Genomic DNA, 18773 nt, shown 5'->3' with positions numbered 1-18773 from the left:
AAAATTAAAATTATCGATATAAGATAATTAATATATTTAAATTTTAAATTTAAATATAGTTTATATTTTCCAAGAACATCAAATTTAAATTTGATTTTTATTAAAAAAATTTATATTTAATTACGTATGTTTGTTCAAATATTTAATATAACATATGAATGTATTAATATTAATAAATTTTCAAAATTTCTGTTTATATATATATAGAGTTTTGATATGCTCCACACCTACCGTGCTCACATAAGTGGGCAAGGTAGGTGTGCAGCATATCAAAACTATATATATATATATATATATATATTCGGTGTTGCTAAGCGGCGAGTTGTTCATTGGCTTGCTGATTTTTTTTTGTGATATTTGACATGGGATGAACCCTTTGTCCGGGAGTTTGATTCAGCTCCTTGGGTATGCAATAGGTAAATCCCTAATTGGTTCTTAATTTCTACTCATGTATTTTCTTGATCTATGTGCGTATGTGTGTGATCTTTGTTGGAGTGTGATGAAATTAGATCGATCTTCATTTTTTTTTTTTTTTTTATTTGGGAACTGAAAAGTTTGGATTTTTAACTCCTTTCTAGTGGGTACACGGCTATTTGTGGACTTTGATTGCTTATTTCCTTGTTTTTCGGTGTTCCTCATTTGTTTCCAAACATTTGATCGTCACTGTTTTCTGTGCGTTTGTGACGCTTCTTGTTTGTACTGAACTGGTTGGTCAGCATTTTGGAATGCGGTTGATTCCTTTTAGGTCTGCCAACTGCTGAGTCTATGGATGATTGATATTTTTTTACCTGGTAGAGTTTAGCTGGGAGGAAAGAAGAAATGCAAATTGTAGCTTTGGAATCTATTTAGTGTATGAATTTTTTTGTGTAGTTAATTCTGTGGTGGGATCTAATTCACGGGGTTTATGAATATATGGGCTTTTTCTATCTCGTATGTCAAATCTGGGTGTAAAGATTTGTTTTACTGATTATAATGGTTACCTCTGCAAGATGGATGCGTTGATGGAAATTTATTTTATTGGTGGGCGACTCGGCATGAACTTCAGTTTTAAATTGTAACATAAAAATTATCATGTAGTGTTCGGACAATTTAACTCCATTAACAATTTCAGTTAACCTCCTGGCACCCAAATCAGCCACCCTTATTTCTAAAGTTCGATTTCACCAGCTATATTTGATGGTAGTTTCAGTTTATTCCCTGTTACACTTGTACATTTCAGTTAATCTCCTGTTACCCAAATCAGCAATCCTTATTCTAAAGTTCGGTTTCACCTACTATATTGGATGTCAGTTTCAGTTTATTCCCTGTTACGCTTGTAAGTTGATAATATTGTATGCTGAGCAGGTAGTCCTCCAGAAAATCTGATGGCCAGTTTCTGCTGATATACAATCTTGCACTCTCTATAACAAATTTCTGTTTATGTGGATTTCAAACTGGGTGTAATTTGGTATGTGTCACTGAACCTTATGACCTCTCTGGAATTGGTTTTCTTTCATGCTTCAGTTTCTAATAATTTTGTTAACTCGTTGTGTCTAGACCGATTATTCTGTTCAAAATCATCATGTTGAACTTTACTAAGGTTAAATTGCTTTAAGATTTATTTATTTAGTCCTTACCATAACACTGTATGGTTCCTGCATTTATGTGGATTTTGGCCTTTTGAGGTAATGTTTATGTTTTCGTATCTGCCTATTACCTCCATGATTGCACTCGTTTTTCAAAAGCAGTCTACTGTTAGATATGCTTGAATACATATGCACAGAGCATATTTTGCTTTTATAATTTCTTATGTTACTGACATTTGCAGAACTTGATATGAATTTGGAGGTACTGGGAAATATCATGACTGTTAGAACAAAGCTTCCACCTCTAGCTAATGGGCATCGGAATGATGGAGAATCTAAGATGGAACTTTATGTGGGGTTAGAGTTTGATTCGGCTGAAGAGGCACAAGAATTTTACAATACCTATGCTAGTCAATTGGGGTTCAAAATCAGGATAGGGCAGCTGTATAGATCCAGAGTTGATGGTGCTATCATTTCCCGGAAATTTGTGTGTTCGAAGGAGGGATTTCAGACGAACTCAAGAACTGGTTGTCCGGCTTTCATAAGAGTGCAGAAGGTAGATTCTGGGAAATGGGTCTTAGCTAATATAAAGAAGGAACACAATCATGAGTTTGAAGTCTCTGGAGAACTTTCTCCACCACAGGTACAGAGGAAGAGTTTTCCAACTCCACGATCATCTGCTGGTGGAGCTAGTAGGACAGGAATCAGATCATATGAGAATGATGATCTATCTGACGTTGATGTAAAAAGGCGCAGAAATGAAGGGATGGATGAATATGTAGGTTCCTCTTGTGAACCTTACAAAGGTCTTGAATTTAATTCTGCCAATGAAGCATACAAATTCTACAACACTTTTGCTGCTAGTGCTGGGTTCAAAGTCAGGATCGGCCAATTATTCCGCTCTAAACATGATGGATCAATTACATCTAGAAGATTTGTGTGCTCAAAGGAAGGGCGTCAGCATCCTTCAAGGGTTGGCTGTGGAGCATACATGAGAATTCAAAGACAAGAATCGGGAAGGTGGGTGGTCGATCGTCTTCAGAAAGAACACAATCATGAATTTGACAGTCCAATAGCTCCTAGTAGACCAGTGACTGTGGCATCAAAGGGATATAAAGAGGAAGGAAGCAGTGTTTTGGAAAACTTGGATTTGGTTGAAACAAATGGAGGCCTTAGCCTTGTCAAACGAGTTCATGAAAGCAAAATTGGAAGTGATTGGTATAATACGCTTCTTGAATACTTTCAATCTCGGCAATCTGAAGATACGGGGTTCTTTTACTCTGTGGAAATCCGTGATGGTAAAGGTATGAATATTTTCTGGGCTGATGCTCGATCTAGGTTTTCCTGTGCTCAGTTTGGAGATGCAATTGTGTTTGATTCAATATACAAGAGAAGTAATTATTTGGTGCCATTTGCTTCGTTTGTTGGTGTCAACCATCATCGCCAACCTGTTCTTCTTGGTTGTGCTTTAATTGCTGATGAATCCGAGGAGTCGTTTACTTGGATCTTCAAGGCTTGGCTTACAGCAATGTCGGGACGCCGCCCTGTGTCTATAATAGCCGATCAGGACACGAACATTCAACGTGCAATTGCACAAGTTTTTCCTGGGACACATCATCGATTTTCTGCCTGGCAAATTCTCGCTAAAGAGCAGGAGAATTTGGGTGCATTATTCTCCATGAATACTGAGTTCAAATATGAATATGAAACTTGCATTTTCCAAAGTCAGACAGCCAGTGAATTTGATTCTGCTTGGAACATGATTATGAACAAATACAATCTAAGAGAGAATGCATGGCTTCAAGAGATGTATAGAATGCGTAAAAGTTGGGTTCCCTTGTACATAAAGGGAACATTCTTTGCTGGAATCCCAGTGGATGGAAGCTTAAAGTCATATTTCGGTACACTTTTGACTGCAGAAACACCTCTGAGTGAATTTGTTGTACGGTATGAGAAAGCTCTGGAAAATTGCCGTGAAGAGGAAAAAAAGGAAGATTTCAATTCATATAATTTGCAAGCAATTCTGCACACGAAAGACCCGATAGAAGAGCAATGTAGAAGTCTTTACACGGTCTCAATGTTCAAAGTTTTTCAGAAAGAGCTTCTGGAATGCTTTAGTTATGTTGGAATAAAGATAAATGTTGAAGGATCCATTAATAGATATCTGGTGCAAAAGTGTGGAAATGGTGATGAGAGGAACACCATTGCCTTTAATGCATCAAATCTGAATATCAGTTGTAGCTGTAGAATGTTTGAGTTTGAAGGTATTCTTTGTAGGCATGCTTTGAAGGTGTTCCAAATAATGAATATAAAGGAACTGCCGTCTCGCTATATCTTGCATCGATGGAGTAAAAATGCAAAATATGGTATACTAAGAGATACTGATTCAGGAGGTGGGCTGCAAGATTTGAAACCATTGATGCTGTGGAGTTTAAGAGAAGAGGCCCAGAATTATATCGAAGCAGGAGTTGCATCTTTAGAAAGATACAAACTTGCCTTTGAGATCATGCAGGAGGGTAGAAGGAATTTCTGTTGGCAGAATTAGCGAATATCGCAAAAACAGGTTAGAGTGATCTTTTGTCATTCTAATAAAATATTCATCTGATCTTTAAACATGGTATCTCTTACGTACTGTTCTTGGTTTGCACATTTTCAGCCATGACACCATGTAATATCACTGATTGTAGCTCTTTTTCTCTCTTCTTTAAAAGCAAATTGGCTGGCTTGATTTATATCTCATGTATCATTGATCTTGAATATATCATCACTACAGAATGTATTTTGTCAACCAATGTGCTCTTTTCCTTTTCTTTTTTGGATGCAAAGGCAAGAAACTCGTAGCATTAAGCTGTTTATAGGCTGATTTATTTGCTTTCCATCTTACCATATTCTTTGTTTTCACTATTTTCTTTCCTCGTTTCCCATCATTTCCGTAGTATTTTTAAGGGTAAATTACATCAGGCAATCTGTTGAGTGTGGTGTTACATAAGCACTTGTCAATGCCTAATAATCACTACTCTCCCTCAAAATGTTGTTTGTGAAGTTACAATAAGTTTAAATGCAGGATTAACCACCCATGACAGGGTGTCTGTTTCATTCTAACCTTAATATTTCTTATGTAATTAGATTAAGCTTCACGAGGCAACAATTTAGTTCACTTACTCTTAGAGCAATAAGCAATTAACAAGGGATGCTGCAAAACAGTATAGGTTAAAAACACAATAGATTACAATAGATTATGGTAACCAAATAAGAATGAATTGTGCCAAACAGTCCAAGATCAAGATATTCCTGTGAACCAATTCCAACAATATAAGTTGAAGGAACCTTTTGCACATTAGCATGACCCTTATTTCAATCCCCTATTTACAAATATCTTACATGAGGGATCACTCAACAGCAGAACACGATTTTGCACCTTGGCCCATAAACCCTGTTAACTCCATGCCAGTTTGCTTGAATATCTGATGGCTTAGACATTCAATGAGAGCTTTTGAGCAGCAAGAGCTTCAGCTTCAAGTGTTGGCTCCCACAAAATCGTAGTTTCAGCAAGCAGTGCAGTCACAACGTATGGATCCATGTTAGAAGCTGGGCGCCTATCTTCCAAATAACCTATCAGAAAATAACAGTTAACATTTGATATCAGTTTAAATTGTGAGGTGTTTTGCGGATTGCTCATCCACTATCCTTGTAAACTTCTCTGTTATTATAATATAATCGTAGTTTTCGATCAAAAAAAAAAATTTCTAGACCTTAGGACGGGTAGATGTTGCCATAGGTTTATTTTTCCATAAAAGAAAGTTTAGGCCTACCTTTGGCATAAATGAAATCTATATCGATTTGCTTTCTCTGAGGTAAATGTAGGGTGTGTCGTCTATTACCTTTGCCATTCTTCTCGGTGTCACGCCCCACACGGATTGAGCATCCACGGTTGGCAACACCCTGCATATAAATATAAAGCAAGATGGGTATGAATTCAAGATGGAAATTTTGCTGGTAAAGAATTTGGTTTTGCAATGCTTAAATCATGGATCCAAGTCATATGCAATGGCATAGCACTGTAGGTATCCGGTGTATCATGTGTAATTTAAGCATACACCCCCAAGATAATGTGTTCCATCTTGTATGAATTCAAGGTGGAACTTTTGCTGGTAAAGCATTTGGTTTCACAATGCCTAAATTTTGGGTTCGAGTCGGTATACATATGTAATTTAAGTACACATACCCAAGAAAATGTGTTGATACTGGCTGTTTCATGCTTGCCTGTTAATCTTCTCTCGTTTCCTTCTCCATAAGCACTTATATGCTCTTTGTGGCGAAGCGACAAGTTCAAAATCGCTTTCTTTATTACATCAAAACCTCCTTCTTCTCTCATACTTTTTGTGCTGAAAAATTCAGACATATTGTTTGTTACCCGTGTCCAAACCAAATAACCTCAGCATGCTGAAGGACTTTTAAGTTTAATAAAATTAATGGATACCTGTAATTGGTGTGGCAGCCTGCACCATTCCAATCACCCTGAATGTTCCATCAAGAAACTACTTTAGATTTTCTTGCTTTTTCCCAGTAAGAAATCTCATGTTTATCTTAATGTAAAATGGTACCTCTATTGGTTTTGGGTCAAGAGAGAGAACAACTCCTGCTTGTTCTGTTATTCTCTGGATAGATAACATATCTAAAATATTAGAATTACGCATTTGTTCATTTTCTATATTTTCTGAATATAATATTTTCAGAAAATCACTATTACGGGGATTGCCACACTTTTTTTCTATTGAAATGGTGAAACTATATGATCCGTGGAGGACCAAGCATGGTGGGGTTAAAAAGGCGGTTGTCCCTAAAATTATGGTGTCTCTCTTTTTAACCAAGATTCTTTGTTAAAACCTTCTTTTAACTTTCCATGACAAGCTTCCATTTTCACTTCATGACAATCAGAGCTAATTTCATCTGCACACTCTCTAACCAAACTTCTTATATTTCCCCTGATGTCTCTGGCATTCACTTTGTTGAAGTTCGTCCTTGGAAAAAGAAAAAGGAAAAAAGAAAATCTTCATTTGACTCCATCAAGTGAGAATATGGTCGACCTCGAGAAGGTATCTTGCGCACCAGATGTGATCTCCGGCTTCGATTCCAACACTCGGACCTACTTGAAATTCCCACTGCAAGATGCATCAATCAAGGGCCGATCCTGTAACTGGAGGACTAAAAATATATGTTCAGTTCTGAAACATGACGAGCTGGGGAAGATACCTGTCCAGGCATGACCTCTCCATTCGTGCCACTGATATTTATTCCTGCATACAAGCAAGCTTTGTAATGAGCATCGGATATGTCACGACCAAATGACTTGTCTGCCCCTGCTCCACAGTAGTAAGGTCCCTAAACACGGCACATTAGGATCAGTAAACGTTTCTGATGTAGCATATCCGAGCTGAATTGCTGATTTATAAGCACAGTGTGCTGCTTTGAACCAAAAAAATTGTCCATGTAAGGAGCCAAATTTATGAATGTCCGTTACGTGAGGACGGCGTGAAGCCTGCTTATGATTTACTTAAATTTTTCTTTCAGGTACTATGTGGAGAGTATTAGACTGGAAAGATTATACCTGAGGGCCGGGGTAACCTCCGACAGGCCAGCCCAATGGCCATTTTACATTCTTTTGGAGTAATGTGTACTCTTGCTCGATGCCATACCTAATTGAAGATTGCCAAATTTTAGAGGAGATCGAGTAAAACGTACAAGAAAAGGAGACTGAGCCAAACCTCTATAGTAAGAAACTAACTGAAAAAACAAATAATAGTGAGCTCTTTCTAACTTAAGGCGAAACCTTATTCGCCTAGTTAGGGTTTTGAATATTTCAATAAAAAGCTATCAAGTTTTTTTTGGTCGGCTTCTAGTTATCCATCGAGTGTCGGAGGAATGTCTGCTGCATTTTCGGATAAAGTCCATAAGATTCTCTTACCAGATGTCCCAAGTAATTACCATGGAATTTCGGCAACAACCTTAGGATTACTGAATATCTGAGCAGCTTTGTGGCGCTTGTTTGTGGGGATAGGCTTACCCGCAGGTGTATATGTATCACAGATAACCTGTTTCAAGCCACATATATATATGGAAAACAAACCTTAAATCCATGTAACAAGACACTTCAAGAAAACTAGGAAGCAGAGCAGCAAAATGAATCATATTATTGGACTCGCCAAGATGTTATTGCCACCACGAAATGGATCCTTAAAGATTGCTTCAGGGCTGCATTGAAAATTGACAGTTTCAAGTTTTCATCGGAAATATTAAATGGAATATTTCTAGCTTTTGCTGGATGATTTTTACTATAGGACGACTTCACTATCTTCTCCAGGGGCCTGCCCTGTACTTGATCCATCATAGTTCCATTTTGGTAGCTCAGAAGGGTGCTCGACTGGCTTTGATATTGTCTGACAAATTGACAATTAAGCATGGTTAACATGCAAATTAGGTTTTGCAAACGCTGCGTAGATCAATAAGTGTATCACTGTTTTCCATACCCTTGATTTACTACGCACATCAATTCCAGATCCTCCAATCCTGTCAAAAACCAGCAAGATATAAGATAATGTTAGTCAACCCGAGCATGCAACTCATGAAAAAACCGATGTCACCATGCACCACCGGCTAATCAGTTGAGCACAAAGTAGTAGCTACTGAAATCTATTGAGCCGAATATGGGCAGAAACCGTACCAAATATATTCAGCAATAATGTTATCAGTGTACGGAGTTACGTCTAAGTTTAGGAGCTGTTCAAGACGGTTGACGGTGCAGCCATTTTCAGACAAGGTAGCAAAGACCTTAAAATTGGTTGAAGTTTTAACCACTTTCTTGTTTTGCTTTATAACAAGTGAGTTCAGCATCTTGGTATTCAACGGGTTTGAATCTGCTGAGTTCTTCCCAATTCTCATCTGCCATTGCGCTGAAGGAGCGAAGATTTGTGCCATTTGCACCTTATTTTGCTGAGNTAGAGAGAGAGAGAGAGAGAGAGAGAGAGAGAAAATTCTCTAGTAAAATGTATTTAGATGTCACGTGAGACCTTAGATATACGGCAAACTTGTGAAAGAATTAACAGTTAGTTTTTACGGACACGGTATGAATGAAATTTACCTAAAAAAATATAACTTCAACTAAACTATGCATGAGTACATGTGGGTTTATTTAGTTTACTTTTTGTTGGAGAGGTAGACAGTTTACCTAAATAGATTCTTGAACTCAGTTACTTGCACAAGTTTGAAATCCCAGATTGCCAACCACTGTCCAAATTTTCCAGGTAGTGTGTAAAAGTCGAAAACGATGGTGCAACTTCGTGATTAAGAGTGGAGACTTTAAAAATATAGCAGAAAATGGATTATAATATCATTTAAAATCTTCATGTACACTGTAAGATTAATACTCGATAAATTGAAGAGCATGAATATTCTGTCAATGAAACTGGCTCCACCACTCCTGATTATCAAAAGAATAAATGCAATTTGCATGAAATTAAAACATACGTACCTGAAGTCTCGAGACAGAAAGAATAATAAAAAAAATAAAACTAAAAACCCAGAATATATATTTACGTAGAGGGGTATAGTTTAGAATTAAGAATCCAAGAGTTGCATATAAATGCAAAATAGTGATAAGTTGATAGGGCTGCGTGTGTGGAGGAAAATATTCTTGGAATGGTCACTCTCCCTATTTCCGTCACCAACGAACCAACTAACTTGGCAATGTAATAAACGAACATTTTAGATAAGGCTTCTTTGTCTCACTCACTTGCGCAAATGCAATGTTGCAAGAGTTGAGATAACTTCTGAAAAGAATATTTTATTCCTGAAATCTATTTAGATTTTATTTCGATTTTGCACTCCTAGACAAAATTAAAATATTTGTTTTCCTAGATATAGTATTTAATTGAGTGAGAAATTTATCTATAAGATATAAGGTATTTGTTTAAAATTAGAGTTTGTTTCCTATTAAACTCTAGTTTCCTTATACATAGGTGGGAAGGATCCTTGAAGATCTAGGTCAAAGGTGCACCTAATATTAAAAGGGGATCAAATCATTGAAAGAAGAGAGAGAGAGGCGGAGAGAATTTACGTCGACGGCTATTGGAATTTTGCTGGAGAAAATTCAGGACTGAAGGTTTACATAAGGAGCTTGAAGGACTGCATCAAAGACGTGACCGTGTTGAGGATCAGTGTTGCCAACATCCAAGAACAACACTGACGCAGAGTGTTTGTTCGACGGGTGTTCTTCGGTTTTGTGTTTGAACAATACATTTTTATTTTATTCATCTAGATTTGATTTGGGTTTTTGATGCATATTTTAATTCCTTAGAGTGTCAAGGAATTTGATTTTGTTATTCTCACTAGTATTGTTCTTGGTGTAAACGATTTACATATTTTTCTAGTGAATTTTTGCCATGAGGTATCGCACAAGTATTAGTACTTGTGCATGATTTAAACCTGAGTGTTCATTTATTAAAGTTATATTTGTGTGTTACTAATTAATTTCCGCTTCCGTGTTGTGTGCCGTGTTGTCAACACCAAACACAACACAGAATTCTGTTATTCTGATTTTTGTTATTATTTATTTCCTGTACGCTTATGCGCAATAACCTTAACAAGTGGTATCAGAGCCAACACTTGATACACTAAGTGATTGATTCTGTTATTCTGCTGTTCGTACAGGGGAGGAAAATATACAAATAACCTGATGGATCCACTCGCATCAAGCACAACATTCAGACCACCAGTCTTGGATGGTTCAAACTATACCCTTTGGAAAGTCAAGATGAGGATGTACATCAAATCCATCGAAGAAAGGGCTTGGCAACGTGTCTTAGATGGTTGGTCTCCACCGAGGACAGTTGATGATGATGGTGATAGCAGAAGTAAACCAGAAAGTACTTGGACCAATGATGAAGTTCAAACCTCGAACTTTAACTCAAAGGCGCTCAATGCTATATTCACTTCTGTTGATGTCAATATGTTTAGTCTCATCACCAACTGCATTTCTGCCAAAGAAGCTTGGGACATTCTTCAAAAGCACTGCGAAGGGTCTGAAAGTGTTCGCAGAACCAAACTTAGGATGTTAACCTCTAAATTTGAAAGCTTAAGGATGGAGGAAAACGAGACTATTGTAGAATATGATCGAAGACTACGTGATATTGCAAACGAGGCCTTTAGTCTCGGTGATCCTATGTCAAACGAAAGATTGGTGAGCAAAGTTATGAGATCCCTTCCTGAACGTTTTAATATCAAAATCTGTGCCATTGATGAATCCAAGGACACCTCTACACTTAATCTGGAAGACCTGATTAGCTCTCTCAGAACATTTGAGATAAACCTAGACTTACAAAGAAGAAATACTGGGAAGGCTATCGCTCTTCAGTCGACTGATGATTCGGTGAATAGTCTAATTCAAGAGGCGAAGGATTCCGATCTTGGTGAGGAATCAATCTCCTTGATCACAAAGAAGTTTGGTGACTACCTGAAAAGAATGAGAGACAAAAAGAAAACTGTGCCAACATCAAGACCACAATTTACCCCTTTTGAAAGAAATAAAACAACTGCACCGACTCAATTAAATTCCAGATCAAGAACCAATCTATCAGGACGACCTGAAGTGACAAAACTTGATTCAGTCCAATGTCGAGAATGCTCTGGATTTGGACATTATGCAAATGAGTGTGCAAATCGACTTCGCAAAAATAAAAACATGGCAGTCTCCTTAAGTGACGATGATACTGATGAAGAATGTGACTTGAAGGAAGGAGATGATTGCACTTCACTATCTGCTGTTCAGAAAGACATATGTAAACTGCAGATCAATCTTCTTGGTGTTGCCACTGGTGCTGCCATTCCCAGCCGCAACACTCTGCCAAAATCATTGTGCCTAAATGCCAAATCATTGGAAAACACAAATGCTGAAAAAAACCAGGAATCTGACCAAGAAGAACTCACTGTTGAGATTGTTCAGATGATGTATGAAGAACTATATCATGATTGGCTCAAAAGGAATGAGACAAATACAATACTCTCAAAAGAAAACACTGATCTAAAAAACAGTTTGTCTCGCCTTGAAGTTCTGTTGAGTAAGAAGGATCTTGAACTATGTAAAGTCAAAGATGATCTTGAGAAGGCAACAAAGACTCTTACTAAATTCAATTCAAGCTCATCTAAACTTGATGAAATGCTAACTATGGGAAAGGATGGAAGAACTGGTCTTGGATATGTTAAAAGTATATATGAACACGGTGAGTCATCCAATATTGATTCAAAGACTACAGTATTTGTGAAGGGTGTAGCAGAATCCACTGTTCCCTCAAGTCAAAATCCACCCATGAAAATATTTCCAAACTCAAAGTCCACCACTGAACAAAAGCGGAAAACGCGAAAGCGTCACTTCATCTGTCACTACTGTCACAAGGCTGGGCACATTAAACCTTTCTGCTACAAACTCAGAGATGACTACCTGAATTGGCATTCAAATCGAGTGTTGCACGGGGTGTTGCACAACACCAAGCACAACACTGCAGTCAAGAAACCTTCCACAAAGAAAATATGGGTACCCAAAACTGTGATACGATGCAATGTCATTTATAGTTCTTTAAAATCTAACATTGCAGGTGCATGGTACTTTGACAGTGGGTGCTCACGCCACATGACCGGATCTAAAGAACACCTCACTGATTATATCGAAGTAAAAAGTGGGCGTGTAACCTATGGTGGTGGTGCCAAAGGAAGAATTGTAGGCAAAGGAACACTGAACGTTGATGGCCTTCCTGAACTTCACAATGTTCTGCATGTTGAAGGACTTAATTCGAACTTAATAAGCATAAGTCAACTTTGTGACGATGATTTACATGTTAAGTTCAACAAAAATAACTGTGAAGTTCTTAATGACGCCAATGTTTGTGTAATGTCAGGTATTCGGTCTGCTGATAATTGCTATCTGGTAGGAGAAAGTAATGAGTGCTGTAGTGCCAAGGTGAGTGAATTGGATTTGTGGCATCAAAGATTGGGACATGCGAGTTTTAAGACCTTGAAGAATTTGAGTAAGTATGATGCAGTAAGAGGTATGCCCAACTTAAGTTCAGGCACTGCGTATGTCTGTGGTCCGTGTCAGAAAGGTAAGCAAACCCGTGTTGCGCACCCGGTGTTGCAACACTTTGGGACAACACGGTGTCTTGAACTCTTACACATGGATCTAATGGGTCCAATGGAGGTTGAAAGCTTGGGTGGGAAGAACTACTCTCTTGTTTGTGTTGATGATTTTTCTCGTTTCACTTGGGTAAGATTTATAAGGGAAAAATCAGATAGTTTTGATGTCTTCAAAAAATTGCATGCTAGAATAACGAATTTGCATGATGTAAGAGTAGTTAAAATACGAACTGATCATGGTAAAGAATTTGAAAATTCTTTTTTTACTTCCCTTTGTGAAAAGAAAGGAATCTTTCATGAATTCTCTGCTCCTAAGACTCCTCAACAAAACGGCATAGCCGAAAGGAAGAATCGAACTCTCCAAGAAATGGCGCGCGTTATGTTAAGCTCAAAGAATGTGTCAAAAAGGTTTTGGGCCGAAGCCTTAAACACAGCTTGTCACATTTCAAATCGTGTGTTTCTAAGGAGTGGTTCCACCATTACCTCCTATGAAATCATCATGGGAAAGAAACCAAATCTCAAATACTTCCATGTTTTCGGATGTGTATGCCACGTTCTAAATGATCGAGAACGGCTTGCTAAATTCGACTCCAAAAGTGATAAGTGCTTATTTCTCGGATACTCAATGAATAGTCGGGCTTATCGTGTATTTAACTTAAGAACAAGAACAACCATCGAATCTATTAATGTTGTTTTTGATGATCTTGCAGATCTAACAGGAAAATCAAAGGATGATGACACCGAAGGATTACTGGAAATAGGAGAGCCAGTGAACAGTACTGGTGTTGAGCCGGGTGTTGGAACCAGTGTAACAACACCAGGTACAACACCGCTCCCTAACGGAACTGAAGTCATGGAAAATGAAGATAATGGTGATGATGAGATAATCAACAGCGGGAAAGATATTCCCACCAAAATCCAGAAGAACCATCCATCATCACAAATCATTGGTGAAGTACATGAAGATGTGAAAACTAGGAAAAAGGAGAAGGTTGATTACCGAAAAATGATTGGGCTAGTATGCATGACTTCCTCATTCTCAAAGGTAAGTCACTCTTGTTTCATGTCTCAAATTGAACCCAAGAACATTTCTGAAGCATTAAAAGATGAATTCTGGGTTAATGCAATGCATGATGAACTTGAACAATTTGTACGCAATGAAGTATGGGATTTAGTGCCTCGACCTTTAAATGTAAATGTTATTGGAACAAAATGGATCTTTAAAAATAAAACTGATGAATCCGGTAACATTATTCGTAATAAGGCCAGACTGGTAGCTCAAGGGTATACACAGGTTGAGGGGGTAGATTTTGATGAAACCTTCGCTCCTGTAGCCAGAATTGAGTCTGTCAGACTTTTACTTGCTGTTGCCTGTCACATGCGTATTAAATTGTTTCAAATGGATGTAAAAAGTGCCTTTTTGAATGGAATTCTGAACGAGGAAGCTTACGTGAGTCAACCCAAAGGATTTGAAGATCCTCACCACTTGGACCATGTTTACAAACTGAAGAAGGCACTCTATGGACTGAAACAGGCTCCACGTGCTTGGTATGACAGGTTGTCCGAATACTTGATAAACTTAGGCTTCAAGCAAGGTGAGGTCGATAAAACCCTTTTCATTCAAAAGTTGAGACATGATATTCTGATATGTCAAGTGTACGTAGATGACATTATATTCGGTGGTTCTTCACGTAATCTTGTTGACAATTTTGTTGAAAGCATGTCATCACAATTCGAAATGAGTATGGTTGGAGAATTAAATTTTTTTCTTGGATTGCAAGTTAAACAATTGCATGATGGTATATTTTTGAGTCAATCCAAGTATGCCAGAAATTTGATTAAGAAGTTCTCTACTGACAGTTCAAAGCACATGAAAACTCCTATGGGGTCTAGTGAGAAACTGTCCACCGATAGTGTTGGCGAAGGTGTTGACAACACCATGTATCGCAGCATTATTGGCAGCCTTTTATACTTAACTGCTACTCGCCCCGATATCATGTTCAGTGTGTGTTTATGTGCTAGGTACCAAGCTAATCCGAAATTATCACACCTAAAAGCTGTGAAACGTATACTTAGATATATAGCAGGTACTCTAGAATTAGGTTTATGGTATACACAGGAAACGAACACAAACTTGGTAGGATTCTCTGACTCTGATTGGGCGGGTGATCTAGATGATAGGAAAAGCACATCGGGAGGGTGTTTTTATTTAGGAAACAACCTTGTATCATGGTCCAGTAAGAAACAAAATTGCATATCCTTATCCACTGCTGAATCTGAATACGTGGCAGCAGCTAGCTGCTGCTCTCAACTAGTATGGATGAATCAAATGATTGAGGACTATGGATTTCATAGTGATACAATGATTGTATATTGCGATAATTCGAGTGCTATAGACATTGCGAAGAACCCTGTTCAACACTCTCGAACAAAACACATAGATATAAGACATCATTTTATTCGAGACTTGGTTGAAAAAGGAATAATCCAACTGGAATTTGTTAGAACTGAAAATCAGCTGGCAGATATTTTCACAAAACCTTTGGACTTTGAGAGATACTCCAACCTTCGGAAGTCTCTCAGCATGTGCGTACATTAATTGTATTTTCTTGTGTTGTCATGGGTGTTGACAACACCAGTGACAACACCAGTTTGTGCATGGCCATTGTTAGGATATTAGACATTCTGCATAATCATAAATCATTCTTTTACTGTGTTTGCGTACTCTGTGTTGACAAATATCTTAAGCGTGCACCCTAGTTGTGTAAAAACCTTCTATCTTTATATGTGAGTTTTCTATACTCAGTATCACAACTGGTGTGAGATATCAAGAACCTCTTGGATATATCCAATACGAATGGAGTGAGTTGAATCCCTTATGATCACTTATCAGATGAAAAACAGAAAAGAGGAACAAAATGCATATATGAAAGTTTAGAAGAAAATGGAAAAAGCTATCTAGAAGAGTCCAGTGAAGACCGTTCTTCTAGAGTGGGAGCTACCACTTCTAAAGTCAACATAGGAATGGAAAAAGCTACCTAGAGGAGTCCATTGAAGACCGTTCTTCTAGAGTGGGGGCTACCATGTCTAAGTTTTTTTTAACGACTGTTGCACAAGTTAGTGGTGTTGCACCTTCGTGTTGTCAACACTAAGTACCAACACACTATCACATACATAACTGCTTGACACTTTGATTCTTCATCTAAATTAAGGCATCCTTAGGACATGCATATTTGTTTTGTGACTTCATCAAGCCCAGCAGATTATTCATATCTATCGTATAACAGTTGAGTTTCTTCTTCTCTTTTTCTTGAAAAAAGTGACTTCTCATGTTTATGGAGTGTAATCGATGTGGGTTTGATTTGGATCATCTTTGAAAATGTTTAATCACTCTTTCAAACCTAAGACATCGTTTAATTATGGAGTAAAAGTGTAATTTAGTCGCTGAAAAATTATAAAAAGTTACCGTTGGAGTAGAAACGGCTATTCAGAAATCATTTTACCGTTTTACTTCGCATCGTTTTGGGTGTAAATATTACCGTTAGGATGTAGGCTTATATTTACCCTTATCACTTAAATTCGTTGAAATTTACTTTTGCTAACCTTCGCTAAATTGCTGAATTCACGCAATCTTGCTTTTCCCTCACTCACCAATTTATTCGTGATTTGCGTATCTACCGTGTAACATGGCTCATAATCAATTCGACCCACAGGACATTCGAAGTGAAATGAAGGCTGCTCATGGTGTTCCCCCTCCGATGACAACACCACCAACAACATCACCTTCCGAGATCTGTCCTGAAAATCCATTGCAGATGGTGGTCGTTGCTCCAGAGCCTGTCCCATTGGAAACTATAGCTCCTGGAGAACCGGGAAATCCTTGGGATACTGACAATCCTCCAGATACCGAAGCTTTTCAGCGGGCCTTTCCTCCACAACCTCCGACTTATCAACGGAGATCAAAGCGGCAAGCAGGGTACAGCCCTAATTTCGACCAACCAAAGAAGCCGCGGATGGCCACTTATTTTACTCTTGATCCAGATTTTTCATCAGGAGATGACTCCAATGATGAAAACTTTGAGCTAGTTGCCAGAAAGCGGCCCACTATTTCGAAGAAGTCATCTGCTTCCACCTCTACTTTTGCTGCTCCACCTGCACAATCCACTGACAATCCTCCAGAGGTAAGCTTCTCGTTTGATGAAGAACAATCTCTAGCTGATTTCCTTAACAGCTTGCGTGAATCAAAGAGGCAACAAGAATCTATGGATAAAGGCGTCGATATTCAACCAGAAACTCTCGAGCAGAGTCTATCAGAATCCGAGACTGAAGCCGCAGAATCTGAGGAAGAATCTGATCAAGCAGTTAGGGCTGAGGAAAATACTGAAAGTGTTGAGCCTGGTGTTGAACCAGGTGGTGCCAACACTGATTTGGATGACTACAATCTTGCGTCCTCTTTCTCCTCCAAATTCTACACTGAAAAGGCTGTGGCTCAATGGTATCTATACGCTCACAGGGAATTTATTGAGGAACGCAACATTGATTTCGAAGCCTATGGGAAATACAATGTGACTGCTTTTCTTCAATTCCGTAGACTAAGTTCCACTGTCAACTCTGTAATGCCCTATGCACGAAGACCAGTTCTCGAGTTCTACTGCAATTTGGTCTCTAGTGTTGGAGACAGGAGGTCTGCAAAGTATGGGAGGGTGTTTGTCCGAGATACCATTTATGATTTCTCTCCCTCTACCATAAATGAGTTTTACAACACTCCCACTCCTGTAACTGAGGATGCTCTCCCGCACATTGATGATATTACCTTTGAACTCACGGGGGGCATAATTTCTGAATTTCCTAGTCTCCCCAAGCGACTGGCTGCGGCAAATCTGACCTCATTTTACTCGGTTCTCCACAAAACTGCTATTCGGAATTGGACCCCCTCGTCCAACACCACTGTGGTTACTAGGCCACAGGCAGTTGCTCTTTTTACCATCGGAACAAGACGCAACTTCAATTTTGGACAACTGGTCTTCACCAATGTCCTACAATTTGCAGAAGGAGGTCTGAAGTCGACGAAACTCCCGTTTCCCTCCTTGATTTTTGGTATTTTGGAATCCCAGGGATTTGTAACTGATGCTGAGGATCAATTGATTGACATAGGGGAACCATTGAAAATTGCTTCGGCATATTTTAAAGGGAACAGGGTTGTTGATCTTCCTTGGTCTGCAACAGGTACTAGACCTCGCTCTGTCCACTCGGCTCCCTCACATGTTCCTCCGACTACTAGTGTCACTCCCGGTGTTGCCCTTGGTGTTGGCAACACCACCACTTCATCAGCCTCTGCCTCTGAAGACTATATTGTATTGATGATCCCTGAGGTCCATGCGCAAATTGCTTTCGGTCTTCAACAGATTCAACAGGCTCGTGATACCATCGCCCATGCACACACACAGATAACCCAATCCAATGCCACAATTGCATATTATGAAAATCTGATTGCGGATTATCGACTACTCCTCGAGGTAGGCGTGCATTCTGGCCAAAAAGGGGGAGATGATGTGCCACCAAATATGAGACAAGATATGGCCGGTCCTTCAACTGCCGATAAGGGAGAAAACAGTGATGATGAGGAGGACACTGATAATCGCGCTGATTAGGCTGCGCTGATTAGGCTTATGTTTTTTTTTTGTTTTGTTTCTCTATTTGCCTTGTTCTTTGTTCCTACTTCATATTTGATGAACTTTGTTTTTGGTATGTGTTGAGCGTAAGTGCACACTACTAAATACCACTAAACTAACTTGTCAAATTCAGGGGGAGATACACCTGACAATCTCAGGGGGAGTAACGAAGCTTCACGCTGTGTTCATCAATTTTGGAAGTTTTGTCCAGAAATGCAAAAAGGGGGAGATTGAAAGGAATATTTTATTCCTGAAATCTAATTAGATTTTATTTCGATTTTGCACTCCTAGACAAAATTAAAATATTTGTTTTCCTAGATATAGTATTTAATTGAGTGGGAAATTTATCTATAAG

The 18773-nt window shown here is 38.6% G+C and overlaps 2 protein-coding genes across 7 annotated transcripts; one reads left to right on the top strand and one right to left on the bottom strand.

Annotated features, from left to right (window-relative positions):
* Positions 1 to 311: 311 nt before the first annotated feature.
* LOC140962633 (protein FAR1-RELATED SEQUENCE 7-like) lies at positions 312 to 4353 on the top strand. 5 transcript variants are annotated; one of them, XM_073421602.1, is made up of 4 exons: positions 332 to 416; positions 1078 to 1179; positions 1345 to 1447; positions 1828 to 4353. In XM_073421602.1, the coding sequence occupies exon 4, from the start codon at positions 1843 to 1845 to the stop codon at positions 4108 to 4110; it is 2268 nt and encodes a 755-aa protein (XP_073277703.1). In that variant the 5' UTR covers positions 332 to 416; positions 1078 to 1179; positions 1345 to 1447; positions 1828 to 1842; the 3' UTR covers positions 4111 to 4353. The 5 variants fall into 5 exon arrangements, with proteins under 5 accessions (XP_073277701.1, XP_073277688.1, XP_073277683.1 ...); XM_073421593.1 differs by having other exon boundaries at positions 1808 to 4353; XM_073421600.1 differs by lacking the exon at positions 1078 to 1179 and having other exon boundaries at positions 312 to 416.
* A 468-nt stretch (positions 4354 to 4821) lies between these two features.
* Positions 4822 to 9387, bottom strand: LOC140962656 (glutamine synthetase leaf isozyme, chloroplastic). 2 transcript variants are annotated; one of them, XM_073421612.1, is made up of 15 exons: positions 9094 to 9387; positions 8791 to 8849; positions 8287 to 8555; positions 8093 to 8132; positions 7899 to 8002; positions 7769 to 7817; positions 7551 to 7657; positions 7174 to 7261; positions 6819 to 6947; positions 6653 to 6727; positions 6170 to 6223; positions 6046 to 6083; positions 5791 to 5950; positions 5447 to 5507; positions 4822 to 5177 (listed from the first exon to the last, which is right to left on the bottom strand). In XM_073421612.1, the coding sequence occupies exons 3-15, from the start codon at positions 8538 to 8540 to the stop codon at positions 5038 to 5040; spliced, it is 1299 nt and encodes a 432-aa protein (XP_073277713.1). In that variant the 5' UTR covers positions 8541 to 8555; positions 8791 to 8849; positions 9094 to 9387; the 3' UTR covers positions 4822 to 5037. The 2 variants fall into 2 exon arrangements, with proteins under 2 accessions (XP_073277713.1, XP_073277710.1); XM_073421609.1 differs by lacking the exon at positions 8791 to 8849.
* Positions 9388 to 18773: the final 9386 nt, after the last annotated feature.

Source organism: Primulina huaijiensis, chromosome 2 (assembly GCF_012295235.1).
Source record: "Primulina huaijiensis isolate GDHJ02 chromosome 2, ASM1229523v2, whole genome shotgun sequence".
Lineage (NCBI taxonomy): Eukaryota > Viridiplantae > Streptophyta > Magnoliopsida > Lamiales > Gesneriaceae > Primulina > Primulina huaijiensis.
The sequence above is the reverse complement of the archived record's forward strand: the minus strand, read 5'-3'. Positions and strand labels throughout refer to the sequence as shown.

Excerpts from the sequence above, each read along its gene's own strand:
- LOC140962633 (XM_073421582.1), top strand. The coding sequence starts at position 368 with ATGAACCCTTTGTCCGGGAGTTTGATTCAGCTCCTTGGGTATGCAATA. Across the intron at positions 417-1,807 it reads GCTCCTTGGGTATGCAATAG|AACTTGATATGAATTTGGAG; the intron begins GTAAATCCCTAA and ends TGACATTTGCAG.
- LOC140962656 (XM_073421612.1), bottom strand. The coding sequence starts at position 8,540 with ATGGCACAAATCTTCGCTCCTTCAGCGCAATGGCAGATGAGAATTGGG. Across the intron at positions 5,951-6,045 it reads GGCTGCCACACCAATTACAG|CACAAAAAGTATGAGAGAAG; the intron begins GTATCCATTAAT and ends TGAATTTTTCAG. Across the intron at positions 5,178-5,446 it reads CACCGAGAAGAATGGCAAAG|GTTATTTGGAAGATAGGCGC; the intron begins GTAATAGACGAC and ends ATTTTCTGATAG.